Source organism: Sorex araneus, chromosome 3 (genome assembly GCF_027595985.1).
Source record: "Sorex araneus isolate mSorAra2 chromosome 3, mSorAra2.pri, whole genome shotgun sequence".
NCBI classification, from domain to species: Eukaryota; Metazoa; Chordata; class Mammalia; order Eulipotyphla; family Soricidae; genus Sorex; species Sorex araneus.
In genome coordinates, this window is record NC_073304.1 from 79,653,987 (window position 1) to 79,675,618 (window position 21,632).

Consider the following 21,632-nt stretch of genomic DNA (forward strand, 5'->3'; position numbering starts at 1 on the left):
TTCATTTAGAGGTATAAGATGGGGATGATTCCATGGAATTTGGGAATAACAGTAAAGACTCTGACCTGTCATCTCAATACTAGGTATTCTGTAAAATAAGAGGTGAAAAGAGGCTGGAGAGATGATAGAGCATGTAGGGTGCTAGCCTTGCATGAGGCTGACATAGGTTCGATCCCCCAGCATCTCATATGGTCCCCTAAGCTCTGCCAGGAGTGATTCTCTAGGCACAGAGCCAGAAGTAAGTCTTGAGCTTTGTCAGATTTGTCCCCAAGACCCCCTCTCCCCTCCAGAAAAAACAAGAGGAAGTATAGGGGACCCGGAGTATTTACTCTTCCAATCTTTTAATAATCCATGCAGATAGGTTATTGGGCTTAGATTATAGAGATTTTTTTTATTAGCGAATCACCATGAGGTACAGTTACAAACTTAGTGTTTGCATTTCAGTCATACAATGATCGTTTACCCATCCCTCCACCAGTGCCCATTCTCCTCCACCAATGTTACCAGTATCCCTCCCACCATCCCCATCCCATACCCTACCACCCCACCCTGGCTCTGTGGCAGGGCATTCCCTTTTGTTCTCTCTCCTTTTGGGTGTTGTGGTTTGCAATAGAGGTATTGAGTGGCCATCACATTTGTCTATAGTCTACTTTCAGCACGCATCTTTCAACCCCAGCGGTCCTTCCAACATTCTTTCCTTGGTGTTCCCTTCTGAGATTATAGAGAAATTTTAAACAAAAGACAATAGAACATGAATCAGATCCTTTGCCTCATATGATTTGGTGGTGAGCTACCATATTCTTGTCTACCCTGAAAAAGAGAATCAATACTTCATCCAAGGTTGAATTGCATTTATGAAATAAGTTCCTGGCTTTGGGAGAGCCATGATGGTTAGAAGTCATCCAAAAGCATGGTGTTGAATATTTCAGCATTCTGTCACTGTATCACTGTCATCCCGTTGTTCATTGATTTGCTCAAACGGGCACCAGTAACATCTCCATTCGTCCCAGCCCTGAGATTTTAGCAGCCTCTCCTTACTCTTCTTATTTCAGCATTAGCCTGATGTTAAGACCTGAGACAGAGACATCCCCTATTTCCTTTGCCTTTCTCACCACTGTAGTTTAGCAGTCACACCATTCATTTGAAAGGCAGATAGTTGAGCTCATTTTTTGTTTCATATTTTCCAGAAGTTGTATTCCTATTGTGCTCCACAGTCTTCTGTTCTCTTTTATTTCCCCCCACCCCCCACTCCCCTCTATTCATTTGTTTTACTGCAGGATAATAGTTAATGATTCATCATGGGCCAGTACTCTTTAAAGAGCTTTGAGCTTTAAGGAATAATATGATGATGTTGCTCATCTATGTCTTTGTATAATGGTGGCTTTAGTGTCATTTTCTACATCTCTAGTCAATATGTAAATACATGTCATTTTGCGGTGCCCACTTGAGCAAATTGATGAGCAACAGGGTGACAGTGACAGTGACAGTTTTCTTTATAACACAAAAATTCTCAAACCCTCAGAAGCTACTCCTGCACCCCTGTCTAGACATAGCAATCACCTGCTGTGGCCTTCTCTGTTTGCTTTCTGGACAGAATTCACTAGCCTGAAAGCCAATCAAAAGGCTATTCTGTCTCCTTAGTAAGGGCATGGTTTGCCAAATACATTCCCAGTTGCAGGACAAATGACAATTTGCCTTTTCACATTTCTTGGTGATGAGCCTAAATCCTTAAAGTAAACTTCAACTGAGCAATTTTATGTGCCCCCAAAAATAAGGCTATGGAAGCGGTTCAGACCTAACAGTTTGACAGAACAGTAGAGCTTAGTTTTCCTTGAAATATCCAGTGGGTGAGCAGACTCCATGTGGGAAGCTTATTTTAATGGCATTATCAAGCAAATTGATGGTCACCATTTTCCAGAAGCATACCCAGGCCACACTAGCCATCCGAAGTGAGTACTTATTTGCACCAAGTCAGGTGACATTTTGTAATATGGTACCATGGAGCCAGCCAACTGGTTTTGTTGGGTGTGATGCCAAAGTGTGTCAGGGGTGGAGCATAAAAGAAGAAGTGAACAAGGAACCTGAATCAGCATTAATTTTCCTGAACGCCCGCCAAGAAACAATTGCATATTTCCAGGGAAGTGCTCATTCTCCCTGAGGAGAGAGACCAAGATGACTGCCAATTCCTTTCCTGCTATTTATTTCCAGCTGGCACTGGCTGGAAGGAGCAGTTGCTTACCTGCTTCGCCTCTAGCCAGTGCCCATTAGAAATGGCAGAGAAGGTATAAGAATAGCCACTGCTATAAAGGAGGATGTGTCAGCTGCTTTCTCGTATGATTTAAAAAATTATTTCTTGGTATAGAAGACATAGCATTAAGAACATATGGTTATTCATGGTCTGCCATGCTTCATGGTCTTGTGTCATCATGGAATTTTCATTGGGTGAATACCCATGGAATTTCATGGGTAAGTCTTGCCCTGTTTTCCAAATATTTTTGGAAAATATTCCAAATTTCCAAATAAGATGTCTGTTATTACAAAGAAGAAAGGAGCTTCCAATTTGGAGATTGTGTAAATGGTGACTATTTAAGTGAAAGTTAAAAAAAAAAAAGTTAAAACCTAGAGTTTCCTTCCCCAGTAAATGCCATCTCATTTTCCAGAATTTACTGCTTTCTAATCTGACTAAAGGGAAATTTGTTCTAATTTCATTCATGATTTGGAGTTTCCAAAGTCAAATATCAGCTTACTGATCAAAACTTTATTTATTTATTTTTTGCTTTTTGGATCACACCCAGAGATGCACAGGGGTTACTCCTGGCTCTGCACTCAGGAATTACCCCCTGGCATTGCTCAGGGTACCATATGGAATGCTGGGAATCGAACCCAGGTTGGCTACATGCAAGGCAAACGCCCTACTTGCTGTGCTATTTCTCCAGCCCCAAAACTTTAGAGCCTTTGGATATTTGCTTCAGTTTCTGCATCTCTAATGCTGATTTCAACCTTCCCTCCAATCTAGTGTACAAGAGTGTCTCTCAGATAAAGGTAGCTGTCATTGTGAAAGCACCTTGAACCCTTTGCAAGTCAGTGACTTAGAAATGCAAAGATTTACTTTTAAAAGCAAAACAAAACAAACAACACATACACACACGCGCGCGCACACGCACACACACACACACACACACACACACACCAAACTTGTCATTAGTAAGCATATGCTTTGCACCAAACTCTTAATGTCTATAGTTTTGCCAACTAGTAGAATTTAATTAGGGTTGATGTGAAGCATAAGCAGAAGATCCTGGCAGTCCTACAGGCAAACAAATGTAAGTCAGTTTTAGAATTTTGTTTTGAAGAGTTACATTGTCTACTTTGGGTGTATCATCTACTGTGAATTTCAGTGTACCTAATAGGCAAGCCATGTGCATATCTGCTGTGTATAGTAAAAAATAAAAAGTTATTCTCCTGGCTATTTGACAGCTAACCTGGTTATGAATCATCATCATGATCATGATCATCATGATCATCATCATCCTGTTGATTGTCGAATTTCTCAAGCGGTCTCAGTTACGTCTCCATTCATCCTAGCCCTGAGATTTTAGAAGCCTCTCCTTACTCGTCCTTCCTAACGATGCTGCATTGGAGGCTCTTTCAGGGTCAAGGGAATAAGACCAATCATTGTTACTGGTTTTGGCATATGAATACACCACGGGGAGCTTGCCAGGCTCTCCCATGTGGGCAGGAAGCTCTCGGTAGCCTGCTGGTTCTCCCAGAGGGAGAACAAGGCTATAAGTTGTAAAGCAGCCACAAGGTTCTAGAAGCTTGCTTTTAAGTCCCTGGATGTTGGCCGTTGATGGGATCACAGGGCGCCAGGGAATAGACCCTGGGGGTGACTGCCTAGCTACTGAAAAATGGGAAATCTGGGGAGAAGAGGCCCAGTCCCAATCCAAGCAGGCTTGGAGTTCTCAGCCCCGGGTCCCATACACCTGTGTTCCTCTGCCAGTACCGTCATCTGTGAGGCTCGTCGGAATGTGTGGAGAGGGGCCTTGAGCATGGCTCTGGCTAAAGCTCCAGAGGTCTTCGGCCACGGGAGCTCTCATTATGAATGTAAAGATTTAATAGTGCATGTGGTTATGAATGTAGTTATAATAGTGCATATGGTTTTTGGTTATGAAAGTAAAGATTTAATAGTGCATGTGAATCTTCCAGTTGGTTGGTTTGTTTTTGAGTGGAGAGGTGATTTGAATAACAAGGGAAACAACTTTTATGTACACTCGTTTGGCTGAAGTAACCAGGAGATTGATGTTTCATTGATGATGTGACTGTATTTAACTAGACTTGATATCTTATTCTCTGATAAAAATCGACTTGACTAGAAATGGAAACTCAGAAACTAACGACCTGAGGAGTTCAAATGCAAATACTAAGTCAAAAAACAGAGTAGCCATTTGATATGCTGGAGGTATGCATGTGTTTGGCATCTGAATGTCCTTTTTACCTTCAGTAAAGGAAGGCTCCCTGAAAGAGGAAGGTTCTTCTGATGGTCTCAGTTGTACAGCTGTTCCAAACTTATTCGGCCTAGCAAGCTTCCAGTGTTCATGATCTATTCAGATCTCTTTTTTTTTTTAAATTTTATTTTCTGACCACATCTGCCAGGCTTAGGCAAAAAGCTGAAGATATATATGGATTTTATATTGATGTGAATGTCCCACTGGACCTGGCAGAATCTCCTTTTCAGTCTGGCTGGCAAAACTCTTCTAGATGAATAGTTAGGGTGTGGTTTTTCCAGTGGAGCAAATCTGCCCTCCCATTTTTGTAGTAATTCTTACTCAAAGAGGCAGGTCACACCCCCCTCCCTGGGGGGGAAAAAAAAAACCTTCACATATGTTAAAAATAATAACGTGGATACCACTTCTCAAAGTACAAATTTAGACAGTGTGGGTGGGGGTGTATGTCTGTTTTTCCGTGCTCTGGAAGGCATCGCGAGAGTTCCCGAGGCCATATGAAAGCGTGCGGGTGGAACAAGCTCTAATCCTCGCATGAGGTGGGTGTCTGGAAAGGCTTTGCCTTAAACTAGGCATGTCTAATAGGGTTTAACGCAACCTGTGAATTTGCCCCTGCACAAGGTCAGCTTGTAGGTCAGTGGAATGCTGCACAAATTGCATTCTCCTGCAGACTGTAATTATCCCTAGGAGAAGGCCATGCACTGCCAAGTTCAGCTGACTCCAGATAGGAACAAGAAAAACCAGAGACTTGCTAATGTTCCTCAAAAACTGGTTTTTAAGATTTGATATAAAACGTCTCTTGTTAGACAAACAAATAATCTTGATAGTTATGAAGAAGCCTTGTGTAGAGAATGGTGAAACTGTCCATGGTCTGACCTCTCCAGGAGCAGGAATAGATTGTTTAAAACAGAAGCAGGAGGCATTTGAGTCAGATACAAGATAAAATGTTTTGGTGGCCAAGTTACTTAACACTAGAAAATAGTTTTGAGCACAGCGGGTAGGGCGTTTGCCTTGCACACGGTCGACCCGGGTTCAGTTCCTCCATCCCTCTCGGAGAGCCCTTCAAGCTACCCGTGGTATTTGGTATGCCAAAAACAGTAACAAGAAGTCTCACAATGGAGGCGTTACTGATGCCCACTCGAGCAAATCGATGAACAACGGGACAATAGTGCTACAGTGCAGCAAATTGAATTATATGTCCATGAGAACAAAGAGAGACCTGGAGGTGTAGTACAATTGGGCATGTCTAGCATGTGCCCAATGTGAGTTCAATCTCCACTACGTGGTCCTCTGAATATCACTGAGCGCAGCCATGGAGCCCCTGTAGGCATGATCAGAATGTCCTGAATAGTACTTGACCCTTCAGGGTTCAAGCAGCATCATACCTTCAGGCCTTTGCATTTTACTACTGACTGATCTACCTAAAAGTTGCAGGTTGGTCCCCATTCCATTCCTCAACTTGACTTGGGAGATACCACCATCTACAACAACAACCAACGAAAAAGGAATGAAAAAAGGTGTTTTGAGTAGTTATGGACTACTTTCCAAATCAAGAAGAGTTTAGGTTGTATTTACAGTTAGTTGAAGTAGTACTGTATATTTGAGGATTGAAAATAGCTGTAAGAAAAGGAGTGCATCATTTATATGTGTGTAATATTAATAATTTCTTAAAAGTGTGAACTTCCTTTTAAAATAAGGCCCTGGGACCAGAGCAATGGTATAGCAGGCGGGGCATTTGCCTTGCATGTTGCCTACTCTGGTTTGATCCCTGGCACTCCATATGATTCCCCAGACCCTTCAGGAGTGATTTTGAGCAGAAGTCTAGAAGTAAGCCCTGTTCATTGCTGGAGCTTACTAAAATAACCACAATTATTATTAATAATAGCACTGTAGCACTGTTGCACTGTTGTCCCATTGTTCATCAATTTGTTCGATTGGCACCAGTAATGTCTCCATTGTGAGACTTTTTGTTACTGTTTTTGGCATATTGAATATGCTCCGGGTAGCTTGCCAGGCTCTGCCATGCGGATGGGATACTCTCGGTAGCTTGCTGGGCTCTCTGAGAAGGACGGAAGAATCAACCCCAGGTCAGCTGCATGCAAGGCAAATAAATGCCCTACCCGCTGTGATATCTCTCCAGTCCATTAAAATAATAACAATAATAATAATAATAAATAAAGTCCTATTCTAACTCTGTGGGTTCCTGGGCCAACCCAAAGGCAGAATAATAAATTTGTCAGCATTTGCATGTTTCTTCAATGTTAAGAGTTAAATGATTCCAAAATGTACTTCGACCAGAGGGCTTCTAAAATAAGTAAACTTTTACTTAAAAGTATTTTTGCCTACAGTTTCTGAAATATTTTCCTTGAATAACCTGGAGCGGGCACTTACTTTCAACCTACAAGAAAGAAAATAATGGGGCCGGAGCAATAGTACAGCGGATAGGGCCTTGCATGCTGCCAATTCGGGCTCAATCTCTGCTGTCCCATATGGTTCCCAAAGCACCACCAGCAGTAATTCCTAAGTACAGAGCCAGAAGTAACCCCTGAGAATCGCTGGGTGTAACCTAAAAAGGGAAAAAAATAAGAAAGAAAAAGTCATGTTGGGAGCATCATGGAATTCTACAACTCAGAATGGAAAGTCATTCATTCACCATGTATGTTATGAAGCTATGTACAAATAAAGTGATGGAGTCTACCAATATCCAACACCGAATGTGGTCAACTGACCTAAAGGTTTTCTGAAGTATGAGAGTCCCTTACTCTTGGTCTAGAGCCTTTATACCAGGCGACCCTCTTCTAGAGATGGACCAGAGCAGGAGTGTACAGTTCATTTTGACTTATGATCTTCAGAGTTTACTGTCTGTTCATGGTTCTTCAGGAAATGTTTTAAGTGTAGGTGGCTGAATGTGTTTTCCATAAGCCCATAATATGTTAGAGAAACTGGTGAGTTTGGAAGAATAAATAACCAGAATTAGTCTTTTGTCATTCTTTTTTTCTTGAGAGAAATATTTTTGAAATCTCTTTTATCTGTCTGGAAGTTAGATGTCCAAACAATTAAAGGAAAACAAAGGAAGTTTTCATTTAGTGGCAGATCCTACATAAATTGGATATTGTTTTAAACTTTGATTCTAAAAAGTATCTTAAAATAATGTGATCACTGTTTGTAGATAATTCATTGAACACATGAAAAAATATTTTGAAGTCCATCTCTTTGCCCGTGCCCTTTCTTTTCCTTTTTCCTTCTTTCCATTAGTTTTCTTCACTCTAGTTGTTTTACCTCCTTCATGTTCTCTTCTAGTTACTGTGCTAATGAAGGTTAGTAGAAGCACTTACCCGAGTAAGATGTGCAAGTTTGATCAAAGAAGTTATAAAAGGGAATTAGGTTAGCAGAGTAGTGTTGTGTTCCTGGGCTATTGCTTTACCTCTTAATAGTGAGGTGACCACACTTTACATTACAGAACTCTAAAGCAGAAATATTGTTTTCTCTCTGGAAAGCCACAGGAGGCCACTGCAGGAAGAAAAGTGTTCATTATTAAGCTCATTGCCTCTAGTTCACAGTTCTTATTTGGGTTGCCTAGTGAGTAGAGAGGCACTTAGTAGGGGTGCAATAAAAGCAATTCTCCTCCTACTTCATTTAGAAAATCTCCCTTTTCACAACAGTTTTCTTGTAAATCCCTTTCATCTTACCATTCAACTGTGCTGTTGTTTAAATATCTTTGTTCTGTGCCAGCCCCCCCGCCCCAAAAAAAGAAATCTAGTATTTAAAAAAATGTAGAAACAATATTATGGAGACAATTTATAAGATTAAGTGACTAATAAACCTGGTGCTTGTCCTTATCTATTAAATTCTTTAAGCATGCAAAACAGTAAGACACTTTATCATATTAGCTAATAGGAGAGTCAAGTAGTGACTGAGGTAACTTTTAATAAAATAGACATATATAGTTAGCAAGAATATAAAATGATAGCATCTACTGGAACAAAATTGGCAGTGCTTATCTAATTTTTTCATTTGTTTGAGGGGGCATACCAGGCAGTGCTTGGGGTCAGAAATGATCCCAGCAGCGCCGACTTTAGGGGGGAGAAACTCCAAACAATAATAGTGAGTTTTGTTGAAATATTGAATGTAATCAAAGTGAAAGTAAAGTGAAATTTATCAGTTACACAGGCGAGGTGGGGGGCTAGCGGTGTGTGTGGGGCGGCTAGGGATGTGGGGTGGGGTGGAGCTATTCTGTGATTCTTGGTGGTGGAATATGTGCATTGGTGAAGGGATCGGTGTTCGAGCATTGTATAACTGAGACTTAAACCTGAAAACTTTGTAACACTCTATTTTTAAGAACTAATAAACACTATTTTTGCAATTAAAATAATGCCAAAAAATTGACAAATATTTCTGTGAAGTTGCCCTCTCTCAACAAAGTATTTCTTTTCCTTGACCTCATCACCTGTGAGATAGAGCTCATCACAAACCCATGTTCAGTGAAGGCCCTTGCCTATTACTGTGTATGTTCACAGAACACAGGTTGGCTTGGGCTTATAAAAAATATGACCAGAATTTTTCTCACTTCCTTTGTTCCTTTTACTTCCCTTCCATTTCTCAAATTTCCTTTTTCTCCTTCTCCCAGCAAAAATAGAGAAGTAGAACTACATAAAGATAAATACTTTCTGTACATCAAAGGAAAGGACAGAGGGCTGGAGCAGTAGCACAGCGGTTAGGGCATTTGCCTTGCACGCAGCCAACCCAGGTTCGATCCCCGGCACCCCACATGGTCCCCCAGGCACCGCCAGGAGTAATTCCTGAGTGAAGAGCTAAGATTAACCCCTGAGCATCGCTAGGTATGACCCCCAAAAAAAAGCAAAAGAAAAAAATTAAAAGAAAGGATAGAGTGAAAGACACTCCATGAAATGGGAGAAAATATTTGTGAACATAATCTGATAAAAGATTTTAAGTAACACAACATTTCCCACAATTAAAGGAAGACAAGTCAACTTGAAAGTATATATTTTTTAAAGACTAGTCAGAGGTAAAAAGACATTTGTACACAAATAGGATAGAGAATATAAAGACTTCACCTTTTGAGGGTGCAGGACAGCATTTCAGAAGTCTTACAATTTTAGTCCTGCCAAAGGCAGTACTCACCATACCAGATCATTAAACAACATCCCAGATGGTTGATTCTGGTAACTTTCTTTCCTTCCTTTCCCTCATCAGTCTGATTGAATAATGAATGGACTAGCTTGTTTTTACTGAGAGTGACAAGAATCAATCACTCCTTTTTTCTCTTCTCTATCTCTCTTCCTCTCTTGCCCTCCCTTTCTCTGTTCTTTTCGCCTCTTTCCTCTCTCTCTTCTCTCCATTCTCTTCTTCTCTCTTTTATTTCATTTCAGTTTGCAATCCCTCTCCAGCCTTAAATGAGGTGTATGAAAACCTTGCATTTGAGGCTTACATTTTCTTATAGGCAGTATGATTTTAAAAAATACTCATGATTTTTAGAAAACTAGCTGGATAGCTTGGTGACTGAAGAAATCTTTTTTCTTTTGGGTCACACCTGGCAATGCACAGGGGTTACTCCTGCCTCATGCACTCAGGAATTTCTCCTGGCAGTGCTCAGGGAACCATATGGGATTCTGGGAATTGAACCCGGGTTGGCCGCGTGCAGGGCAAACGCCCTACTCGCTGTGCTATCGATCCATCCCCTAAGAAATTTTTGTGAACCAGCTGTAATCATGTCATAATTTACTTCTGATGCCCATTACCTTGATATCAAGGCCATGGTCAAAGTTGCAATAGCCAGTATCCTACACATTTATTTACTATCCTATACAATACCCTACACATGGGTTATTTTCACCAATGCTATAAAAGTAATTTTTTTTTTAATCACTAAGTTTTAGTAACTTGGTAAGCTCAAGAGCTTAATCTCTTGATCCCCAGAGTCAAGAGCAGTGCTATTACATAACAGATGTGGACAAATACTTCTTGAAAGCTTGCCTAAATATTTACATAAAACTGTTGTGGATCTTCTTAATTTTGTTTTGGCTTTTAAAAATCACTTCTCTTTCCTAAGGACAGTAGTGGAAGGTCTTGGGCACTTTGATGGGTGGTGAAGGTGCAGTGACTTTGTACAACAAAATCATAAATTTAAAATTTTTGTTACCATGTTACCTGAACTACAATACAAAATGAAAATAAGACTTTTCAAAAATCATTTCATTTTAAATGTGTCTTTGAGAGAAATACCAAAAATGCACTTTAAAATATTTTGAATATCCATAATCGGGTTTTGCTTTCATATAAAAACATTAAAATACCAAGCATCTTCTGCGATCCTTTCTTGAAATGGAAATTATGTAATTCTCAAGAGTCTTTTCTCAAAGACTAACTGAAAAATCAGATTTTTCTTTTATCTTGATGCAAGATTTGTATATACTCTGCTTAATTCTTACATAAAAGTAGCTATCTGAACAAGGAAAAGAAACATAAGGACTAACGATACCAAATTCAGGTTCCATTAATGGGTAATTAAAAGATAGTCTTGGTTAGAGCTAACTTATGACATCTTATTGTTCAACCAGTAAGCAGCTCAGCTAGTTTAGTATAAATGTAAATGCTTACTACTTTTGAATCTTCACTATATTTTGGTAATTTTTAAGTATATAGCTGAGAGTGAAAGAATTGTTCCCAGCAAGATGCATTAAAAATTTTTTAATTTTTGACTATGTTTCATATGCATTTCCTATTTCTTAATCATGCCACATGATAAAAAGGATAATTTTTTCCAAGTGAACACTGTTCTATGTTATTAGAAGCTGACTTGGTTTAGAGACATATAAGCTAGGAAGAGCTTTTCATGGGGTTTCATAAAGCTTAAATAAAGGTCCTAAGGAGATTGTAATAGTTCTGATGCATATTTACAATATTAAAAAAGCAGTTTTAAGAGGCTGGGTAGATAGTACAGTGGGTAGGGCACTCGTCTTGTATGTGTCTGGCCCAGTTTCAATCCCAGACACATTATAAGATCCCCTGAGCCCAGTAGGAGTGCAGAGCCAGGAGTAACATTGGGCACCACCAGGTGTGGTACAGAAACAAATTAAAAAGGTAGCTTAAAATAATTTAAAATTAAAGTTTTATATTACATTACTTATGTTAACAATGAAACACATGTGAAGCAATCTCACCTTCCCAAACAAGAATAAATCTTTGTCAGGGATGATATTAGGTGCTTTATATATTGGAAGCCATTTAATTATAAAATAAATGTACAAATTAAGTACTCTCAGCCGCACTTCAGAAATTAATAAATAATGTTGGAAACCAATCATATGGCTGGTTAATCTTGAGTCAAGGTCACAATGATCTTTCTCCTGGACCACTTGGTAGATGAGGAATGGAGGATGTGAAGTAACTTAAGCAGTAGCATGGAAGAGACCAATGAAAATACTTAGAGTTGTACATGTATTACAATTACAAAATACATAAAGAATAAAAATAAGTTCTTGTATAGACTAATAGAATATATGGTGCTGTTTTTTCTTTATTTTCCATAGTAATTATATTAGACATGTTACATTTAAAGTAAAGTATTATTCCCAGGTTGATCTCCAGCACTGTTGTGGTTTCTGTCACTGCCTGGGGTGGTCTCTGCGTGCAGAACCAGGAGTAAGCCCTTAGCATCACCAAATATAGCCCCCCCAAACATAATCAAAGTAAATTATTATTTTTAAAAAGTGTTTATAGCATTAAATAATTTGAGTAGATTTTAAAAATTGATATAGCATTGATTTATAATGTAATGTAATGGGTGTACAGAAATATACTAACACTTGTATGTTTGGGTATGCTTCTGAAAGATGGAGTGATTTATTTTTTTTATTTTTAAATTTTTTTAAATTTATTTTTAAATTTTAGATCATCAAGTTACTGGATGGAAAAAGATCGCAAACTGTGGGCATCTTGATATCCAGTTTACATTTAGAAATGAAGGATATCCAGCAAGGTAAGTTTTCCTCATTACTTTTTTCCCTCCTCAACCTTTAAATTTCTCTGTTTTATAGTGAAAATTTTCAAACAAGTAAAAAAAACACTAGAATGCCTAGTGAATTTTATATGCCCAGTACACAGCAAAAAAATCATCAATTCTTGTTTCCTCTTGAAGCACCATCCTTCCACCAACTAGATTATTAGGGAATAAATATCACATTTCACACTTCCATCAGTTTAAAATGCTGCTCTTTTTTAATTTTCTTCATTCTTACTAAATTTTACATTTGTAGATTTTAGCACAAAAATTTAAAGAAAAGATGTTTTGTTTATCACAGGGAAGACATGAGTACCACAATAAGATCCAAGTAAAAATAAAATTTGTAGTGTATTTTAGATGTCAGAATTAAAAACTTATTTTGTAAAAAATAGAAACTATATTATTTGACTTAAATTTGTTTATATATCACTGTATCACTGTCGTTCCATTGTTTATTACTTTGCTCGAGCGGGCACCAGTAACATGTCCATTGTGAGACTTGTTACTGTTTTTGGCATATTGAATACGCCACCAGGAGCTTGCCAGGCTCTGCTGTGCAGCGGGATACTCTCTGTAGCTTTCTGGACTCTCCCAGAGGGACGGAAGAATCGAACCCGAGCCAGCCGTGTGCAAGGCAAATGCCTTAGCCGCTGTGTTTTGCCCAAGCCTTTCTCTCCGCTCTTCTCTGACCAGTATGTGCTCACTTGAGTCCAAAGTGAGCTTTCACGTTAGCACAGGAAATCTTGGTTGTAGCATCAGAGACTTCTAGGACTTGTGGCTGTTATTTTAGTTCTTTCTCTGACTTCAAGTACTTTCATTATATACCACAAATTTGGCTCCTAAATTGGGGGGCGGGGGATCCTTTATTTCATGTCTTCATTTAGTAATGCATTCCAGATGAATATGGCAATATTACCAAGAGCTGAATTTTTCTTTGGAATCATTTGATTGACACAGGCATCTGAAGGTCACATAGGCGCCCAGGCTGTGTCAGTTACATTTCATCCTGAGTCCATGTCTGGTCGTGAATGGAATGTACTTGGCCTTGTGTTGTCATCCTGATGAAAGGATGCCCTGGTCTGAAGTATTTGTTTCAATGTGACAGTCTGTAGTAAGATCTGATTGGGCCAGGTCAGGCCAGCGGGCGGCCAAGCAAGGTCACACAGCACATCAAACCAGGTGAAAGGATCACAGTTCAGTGACTGTTCTTAGTCCTCTTGTCATGTATTTATCTTTGTCAGTGCACAAAGACAGAAACACTTTCTTGCATCTTCTAGACTCACAGGAGCTGATGTATGAACCTCGAAAGTAGTATATGCACCAAGAAGATTCTTTGTGACGATAAAAAATTTATCATATCTGTTTATTGTTACCTCTACAAGCCTTATTTCCACCTGTGTATTTGCTTTGCAGACTTTCCGCCCCCCTGAGATTACAGTTTGGTCACCTTGATAATCCTTTGGGGCATTTCTGTCTATAATCCCCACTCCAATCCCCACCACTGCCAGTTTTGAAGAAAAAATTTTTACTGATTTAAACAACTCATCTTTTCCTTACTTGTAAGGATGGCACCCTACATTGCCCACTAACTGTATTCACACTGCCTATAGTGTGAATTTTAGAAGTGAAATTTGAAGACGGTCTATTCTAAAGTCTTAAGAATAGTAAATAGCAGAGCTAGTATTTGTTCATAGCCTGCTAAATTTCTTTGCTAGGAATTTCTGTGATAACTAAGCTTTGAAGCTATTGGAAAGTCATCCTCATAAATGTCAACTTTTAATTTGATTTTTGAAAAATGAACTGAATCTTCGACTAGATAGGATCAGAATGTTGTGTATTCCATTTCAGTGCATTTTGGCAACATGTCCTCCCTTCCTGTATCCCTTCCTTCCTTATTAAGTATCGAATGCCAGCTCTGCATCAGATTCTATAACTGTCATAACACTTAGGATCCAGATTTGGTCTTGATATCTTAGAAGAGTGGCGAGACACATCAAGCAGCCAAACATTAAGTAGAGTATGAAACAATAGAGAGCAATATTTTAAGTGTTCCTGTGAATTTTAAGATGAACTATAGAAAATGGATTGGTGGTCATCACAAGGAGAAAGAACCTTTCCAAATGAGAGATAACGTGAGCAAAGGAAGTGCAATTGTAGTGTAATGGATTTCTTGTAAAATATGGGTTGTTTGGGGGCACGGAACTGGAAAGACGCATAGTCTCTAGACCAGGATGGGTCTTGCACGTCATCACATGAAATTTTCACATTGTCCCATCAGTAATGGGGGAGATGAAATGTTAGAGGAGCAGTGATTTGATTTGATCTTTTGAAAGCACAATCATGTCTTGGACAGTAGAAGATCAACCTCCAAAGCCTTGTATGGTTTGGCCACGCCCATTTTCTCCCACATCACTTGACTCTGATTGCTTCCCCTCATACTACACTCTTCCGCACTGTTTGTCTTTGGTTCTTGAAAGAGGCCATGATTTTTCTTCTTTCTGTCTTTGAGTATATAGCTGCATGCTCCCTTTGCTTAGAATGCTTTTCCACAAGACTCATTATTGCCTCCTTCTTTTGGGGGAGAAAGGAGGTCCCCTCTGACAATTATCAACTAGGCCTGCAGTTCAATGAGGGTACAAAAATGCAATGGTGCTTGGGCCTGCAGAGTGACGGCCTATGTGGATCATTGTGGCAGTACTTGAGGTACCATGTTTTGCTGGGGATTAAACAGAGCCTGACATCAACCTTAACCTCTGGCCCTAACTTTCTCCTTTTATTGGATTTTAACTTACATATCACCTCAAAAAGATTCTTCAGATCCTGTCTCTTAGCCATCTCAAGTTATCCTTTCTGTACAGCATTTAATATTCATATTTGTTCATCTGCTTGAGTTTTCACTTGCATCCATCACCAGACATAAGCACTTAGAGGGAGATTGCTCACTGATGTATCCCCAGCATTCAGTTTTGGGTCTGGTACCTAAGTCACAATTATAAGGTGTTTGTTGATTGAATAAACAAAAATAGTACTAAAGGTGTGGTGACTCTGTTAGAAGCATATTGTGATTGTTGAGATGACATGCCAAAAGCTTGAAATAAGACTCTGTGTGTATGAGGCTGGAGCGATAACACAGCAGGTAGGGCGTTTGCCTTGCACGTGGCCGACCGGGTTCGATTCCCACAATCCCATATGGTCGCCTGAGCACCGCCAGGGGTGATTCCTGAGTGCAGAGCCAGGAGTAACCCCTGTGCATCGTCAGGTGTGACCCAAAAGGCAAAAAAAAAAAAAAAGACTGTGTGTGTGCGTGCGTGCATGTGGTGTGTGTGTAAATGGGGAGGAGACCATATACAAAGAATATTTGGAGAGATTATTGCTATATCAGATGCGAAAACTGATGAAAAAAATTCTTGTCTATATCTTGGGGTTCTGGCTTCAATAATAATATATAAAATGTTGCCAAAACCTACAGTACAAATATAGGATAAAAAACAAATACAGGATAAGAGAATTAGAGTGGTCTACTATGTTTGACGATAATTTTAGCATTAGATTACCAGAATCATGTAATCTCATTCAGTGAGAATGAGTATAGTGTATAGATTTCTTATGAAATATGGGTTTCTTTGAAATTGAAAATTGTAGTTAGATGCTAATGTGATAGGGCCAGGTCACAGTGATGCCATACCTCTCAAAACAGCTGTCTCTCTCTGTTTCTTTCTATTTAGGTTGGCATTGGATACAGTGTAGGAGAAAGATAATGCCTATGCTGACTGAATGACTAAAGGGAATCCTTGGTTGTGGAGGAATGAAGGAAAGATGGTTTTATAAGACTCTCCATGACATTGACAGTATATGTGTGTGTGTGTGTATATATATATATATATATATATATATATATATATAGATATAGATATATATTGGTCCAAGGGAGACTGAATAAGTGATTTGCTTACTTCTGGTTTTCCATCTGCTCAATGGGATGACTAATATTTGAAAGCATTCCGGCATCTTTAGACACAATGACTGCCTACATGATTGCATATGAGTGCTATCATTCCATGTTAGTGATTTTCTCTCTTAGTCTTTTCCCAAGGGAGATGGAAAACTGCTGTTGACTATTCTTGATATAAACCTCCATATGCGTTGCAACAGACTAGGTGCAGAAACCTCCTGGCATTCATTTGGAATTTCCTGTAGACTCAGAATTCATATTTATAATATTTAACATCAAAACAAAGCATCATCCAGTTTTAGTTTCTTATAGTCCATAATTGCAATTGGCAGGTCAGATGCATCAAGACTTATTTTCTGTTTAGGAATTTCAAATGAAAATGTGAGAGAAGTAATAGAAGAGGACCAGAGAGATAATACAGGGGTAGGTACTTGCCTCGAATGTAGCTGACACCAGTTCAATCAAAGTACTACATGTGGTCTCCTGAGAACTGGTGACACCAAGGTGTTAATATTGCTAATGTCTTGCTTATTTGGATAGGCTTAAGTTCTCATTAACCAATATCTTGAAGTTCAATCTATAAATAGGATAGGGCACATCATTAACAAGTCTCTTTTTTGTCTTGAGGTAAGTTGATTTACAATAGAGTAATGTTATTGCATTAGTCATGCCGGGTTACTGCACCTCACTAAATTCGGTTACATTTATAGACTCCAACTTGTTGGCAAATCCGACCTGACTCTTCTTCCTTTGAAACCATTTCATGACCAAGGAAGAATTTCTAGTACCAATTGAAGGTTCTGCTCAGACACTTTCTTTATAGCTGATGGATTATCTTCAATCTGGGGGTTCTCTGCAGGAATCTTTTGAAGCCAGCTTGTTTGTTTTGTCAGGTTTAGTTTAGTTAAAACCATATTTTAGGATCAGAAAGCTTCATTTAAATGCCCCCCACCATGAACCCCAAATCACAATATGTGTTGAAAGCAAAATAAGTGAGCAGGTCCCCAGTGATGGAGTCTCTTCCCACCAAACACAACAGGTGCTGGGGACCTGCTGACATATTGAATTAAGATGCTGGATCAGTCAACTGGATATCTACTGGCAAAGCTCAATTTAAAACTAAAATTCGTTGAATATAATTAGTCGCCCTAATTCTCCCTTTTCCTTTCCCAATTTTTCTACCTCCGACTGAGTCTAAAGCACCTGACCAGCAGGGCTCCCACCCAGCCCTTTCTAAACTACCAAACATTCCTCTACTCAGAGCTGAGTCCAGCGAGCAGAGGGTGGCATTTCTTTGTACTTTACCTTCAGGCAATTGACTGAGACCATCCAATCTGCCTGGAATGTAATTTTGGCTTAAAAGAACCAGAACTAATGGAAGAACAGAAGCTGCTTAACCCAAACTTTTTCTCAGTCCACTGCCCCATGGAGAATAGAGGAGATGTAGAAGGGGATGTTCTGTGACTTCTATGTCATATGCCCTTCTTTGAGGTTTGAACCATGGACAATTTTAATTGCACCCATGAAATGGCACCTTGGACACCTTCAGGCATAGGACATGCCCAGACTTAAGCAAGAATTGGCGTGTTTGCTTTAGAATAGTGAGTGGTTTTGAGATTTTAGAATAGATTAGATAAGTGTCCCTTTCGGGACTGTCATTTCTTCCACCTCTCAGCTTGTTCATTGTGATGTAGACCTACCTCTTCTTTCCCTCAAAGCCCCAAAGTGAGGTCTTTGCCAGCTAACGTGACCCACTAGCAAATATTTGGCAGTAGATACACTATTGTCAAGATACTCCCTCGATGGCACTTATTTTTTGTGCCCAGAAGCAATTTTGAAACTTTTGTTTCTGGTTTGTTTTGGTTTTTGTTTTCAGTATATGCCTTTGCTTCCACTTATTCTGCCGTGTATGTCAAATTATAATTGTTAGTTTATTTTTGAGATAACTGGGCTCCAACGGTAGAGAAATAGTATGTATGTATGGTGCTTGCCTTGCATTTGTCAACCTGGGTTCCATCCCATCTCAAGCATCTCCAGGACCCTTGTGCACAGAGCTAGAAGTTTGCACTAAGCATAGCCAGGTGAGGTCTAAAAACCCAAAGAAGAAAAGAGAATTTATATTACTGTAGATTCCACTTTCTTTCTATAATGATATTTTCTTTTAAGATCATTCCTTTTCTAAGAAATAGAACTCAGTAAGCTGCAGTACATTTTCCATGCTGGAGGCCCAAGTTTAACTTGATTCCTGGCACCACATGGTCCCCCAAAGACATGAAAAAACCTTGGTGCCTGTTTTTTTTAAGCTAATACCTTTTTTTAAAAATTTATTTATTTTTAATTAGTGAATCACCATGAGGGTACAGTTACATATTTATACATTTTTGTGCTCATGTTTCCCTCATACAAAGTTCGAGAACCCATCCCTTCACCAGTGCCCATTCTCCACCACCAGTAAACCCAGCCTCCCTCCCATCTCCCCCCACCCCACCCTACCACTGTGGCAGGGTATTCCCTTTTGTTCTCTCTCTCTAATTAGGTGTTGTGGTCTGCAGTAAAGGTGTTGAGTGGCCACTGTGTTCAGTCTCTAGTCTACTTTCAGCACGCATCACCCTTCCCCTGCATGGCCTCTGACCACATTTTACTTGGTGTTCCCTTCTCTGAGTTGCCTCTCCCCAGAATGTGAGGCCAGCCTCCAAGCCATGGAATCAACCTCCTGGAGCTTATTTCTACCATTCTTGGGTGTTAGCCTCCTACTCTGTTATTCTATATTCCACAGATGAGTGCAATCTTTCTATCTCTGTCTCTCTCTTTCTGACCCATTTCACTTAGCATGATACTTTCCATGCTGATCCACTTATATGCAAAATTCATGACCTCATTTTTCCTAACAGCTGCATAGTATTCTATTGCATAGATGTACCAAAGTTTCTTCAACCAGTCATCTGTTCTAGGGCACTCGGTTTTTTTTCCAGATTCTGGCTATTGTAAACAGTGCTGCGATGAACATATAAGTGCAGATGTCATTTCTACTATACTTTTTTGCTTCTCTGGGATTATATTCCCAGAAGTGGGCTAATACCTTTTTTATGTTAGAGGTTTCTTTTTTCCTTTTTAAAAAATTACGCTTATTATTTCTGGCATAACTTACTGTCTTTTTTAGTAAGTGCAAATAATTAGCAGCGTTGATAATTTTTTTATATATCTATTAAGATATCAGGCTGGAGCCATAGCACAGCGGGTAGGGCGTTTGCCTTGCAAGTGGCCGACCTGGGTTCGATTCCTCCATTCCTCTCAGAGAGCCCGGCAAGCTGCCAAGAGTATCTCACCCGCACGGCAGAGCCTGGCAAGCTACCCATGGCATACTGGATATGCCAAAAACAGTAACAAGTCTCACTATGGAGACATTTCTAGTGCCCGCTAGAGAAATCGATAACAATGGGATGACAGTGCTGCAGTGCTACATTAAGATATCATTTTGTGGGCTGGAGCAATAGCACAGCGGGTAGGGCGTTTGCCTTGCATGCGGCCGACCTGGGTTCGATTCCCAGCATCCCATAGGGTCCCCTGAGCACCACCAGGAGTGATTCCTGAGTGCAGAGCCAGGAGTAACCCCTGTGCATTGCCAGGTGTGATCCCCCACAAAAAAAAGATATCATTTTGTAACTGAAGTTTAAATGATCATCATTAAAAGAATGGTGACTTTATGGATGTGTATAACAGAATAAATGAAATTTTCACAGCATGAGTTACATATAGATCCCACTGGGAAGCTATGGGATTAATGTGCAAAGTTATGGTGTCATGCAGAGGACAAGATTTCTGTATATTCTCTTGTGGGTAGTTGTTGTTTCATAGATTATTTTTCAGGTAGTGAGGATTTTTGGTGGAATAATTACTTGCAGCCTATCATTACAAAAGCTAGTGACCTGATAAATCTGACTATGGAATTGTGTTTGGAAAATTCAATTTCAAATAGGTTGCTTGTATGACTTTTTTTTTTATCATCTGTAAAACTAGGGCCAGCAATAATACCATGCTCAGTTGAAGTGATCTAGAACCTTTAGGATAATACCTGGCACATAGGAAGCCTCCAATAAGGCTAGCTCTTAATTTATTATATATTTATTCCCAGTAAAGTCTACCAGCTGCCCCTACCCTCTGGCCCAGTGGACAGAGATTTAGTAAAGCTCATTCTAAATTGACATCCTTAGCATTTCCTTTGGATACTGGCAAGGAGTGTGATGCATGCAAAGGTGTATAATGCAAGAAGTTCTGCATACCTCTGTTTGTACAGGCGTGTCCAGGATGATACGAGCTGAAACTTATTTGATGTAGGTTAAAAAGTTGCAGGAAAGCTTCCAACTATGGAGCAATCTTCCTGACCCTTCTGTCTACTGTCCTTGGGTGTCAGTCTTGTGTTATGTTATTTTATACTCCACAAATGAGTGCAGTCCTTCTATACCAGTCCTTCTCTTTCTGACTCATTTCACATAGCATTATAATCTCCATGTCTATCCACTTATCAGCAAATTTCATGACTTCATTTCTATTAACAGCTGCATAGTATTCTATTGTGTGGGATGGGTGTTTAATCATTGTATGATTGTAACTCAGACATGAGAGCTTATAACTATATCTCACAGTGAATCAATAAATTTTTTAAAAAAGTTTGCAAGAAAGCTATGGTCATTATAGAGAGATTTGGTTACAAAACTCTCAGTGGGGCCAAGTTTTACCAACTCCTTGGCCACGATGATTTCTCCTTCCACCACACTCCTCTCTGCCTGACCTAGTTCTTTGCACCTTTCCAGTTTTAGCTCAAGTTTGATCTTCCCTTATGGCTGGGAGGCATTCTTTCCTTCTCCTCTGGCATCTACCCCTGCTTCCTGGTCGAACTCCATGGCACTGTCTTGTAGTAGTGGAGTTGGTTTGTGGGAGGCTTGGGTTGTTTTTTTTTGTGTGTGTGTGGGGGGGGGGGGGATGGATGGAGAGAAGTAGGTCGTCGTCATCGCCGTCGTCATCATCATCATCATCATCATCATCATCATCATCATCATCATCCCGTTGATCGTCGATTTTCTTAAGCAGTCTCAGTCTCCATTCATCCTAGCTCTGAAATTTTAGAAGCCTCTCTTTACTTGACTTTCCCAACTGT

General features: G+C 39.7%; 1 protein-coding gene across 2 annotated transcripts in view; it reads left to right on the forward strand.

Moving 5' to 3' along the window:
* Positions 1-21,632, forward strand: part of FMN1 (formin 1) — a 475,774-nt gene that overhangs the window by 278,365 nt on the left and 175,777 nt on the right. For both annotated transcript variants that reach the window (XM_055132734.1, XM_004609543.2), the window contains one exon: positions 12,414-12,501. In XM_055132734.1, the coding sequence (XP_054988709.1) occupies positions 12,414-12,501 (88 nt within the window). The remainder of the gene's footprint in view (positions 1-12,413; positions 12,502-21,632) is intronic.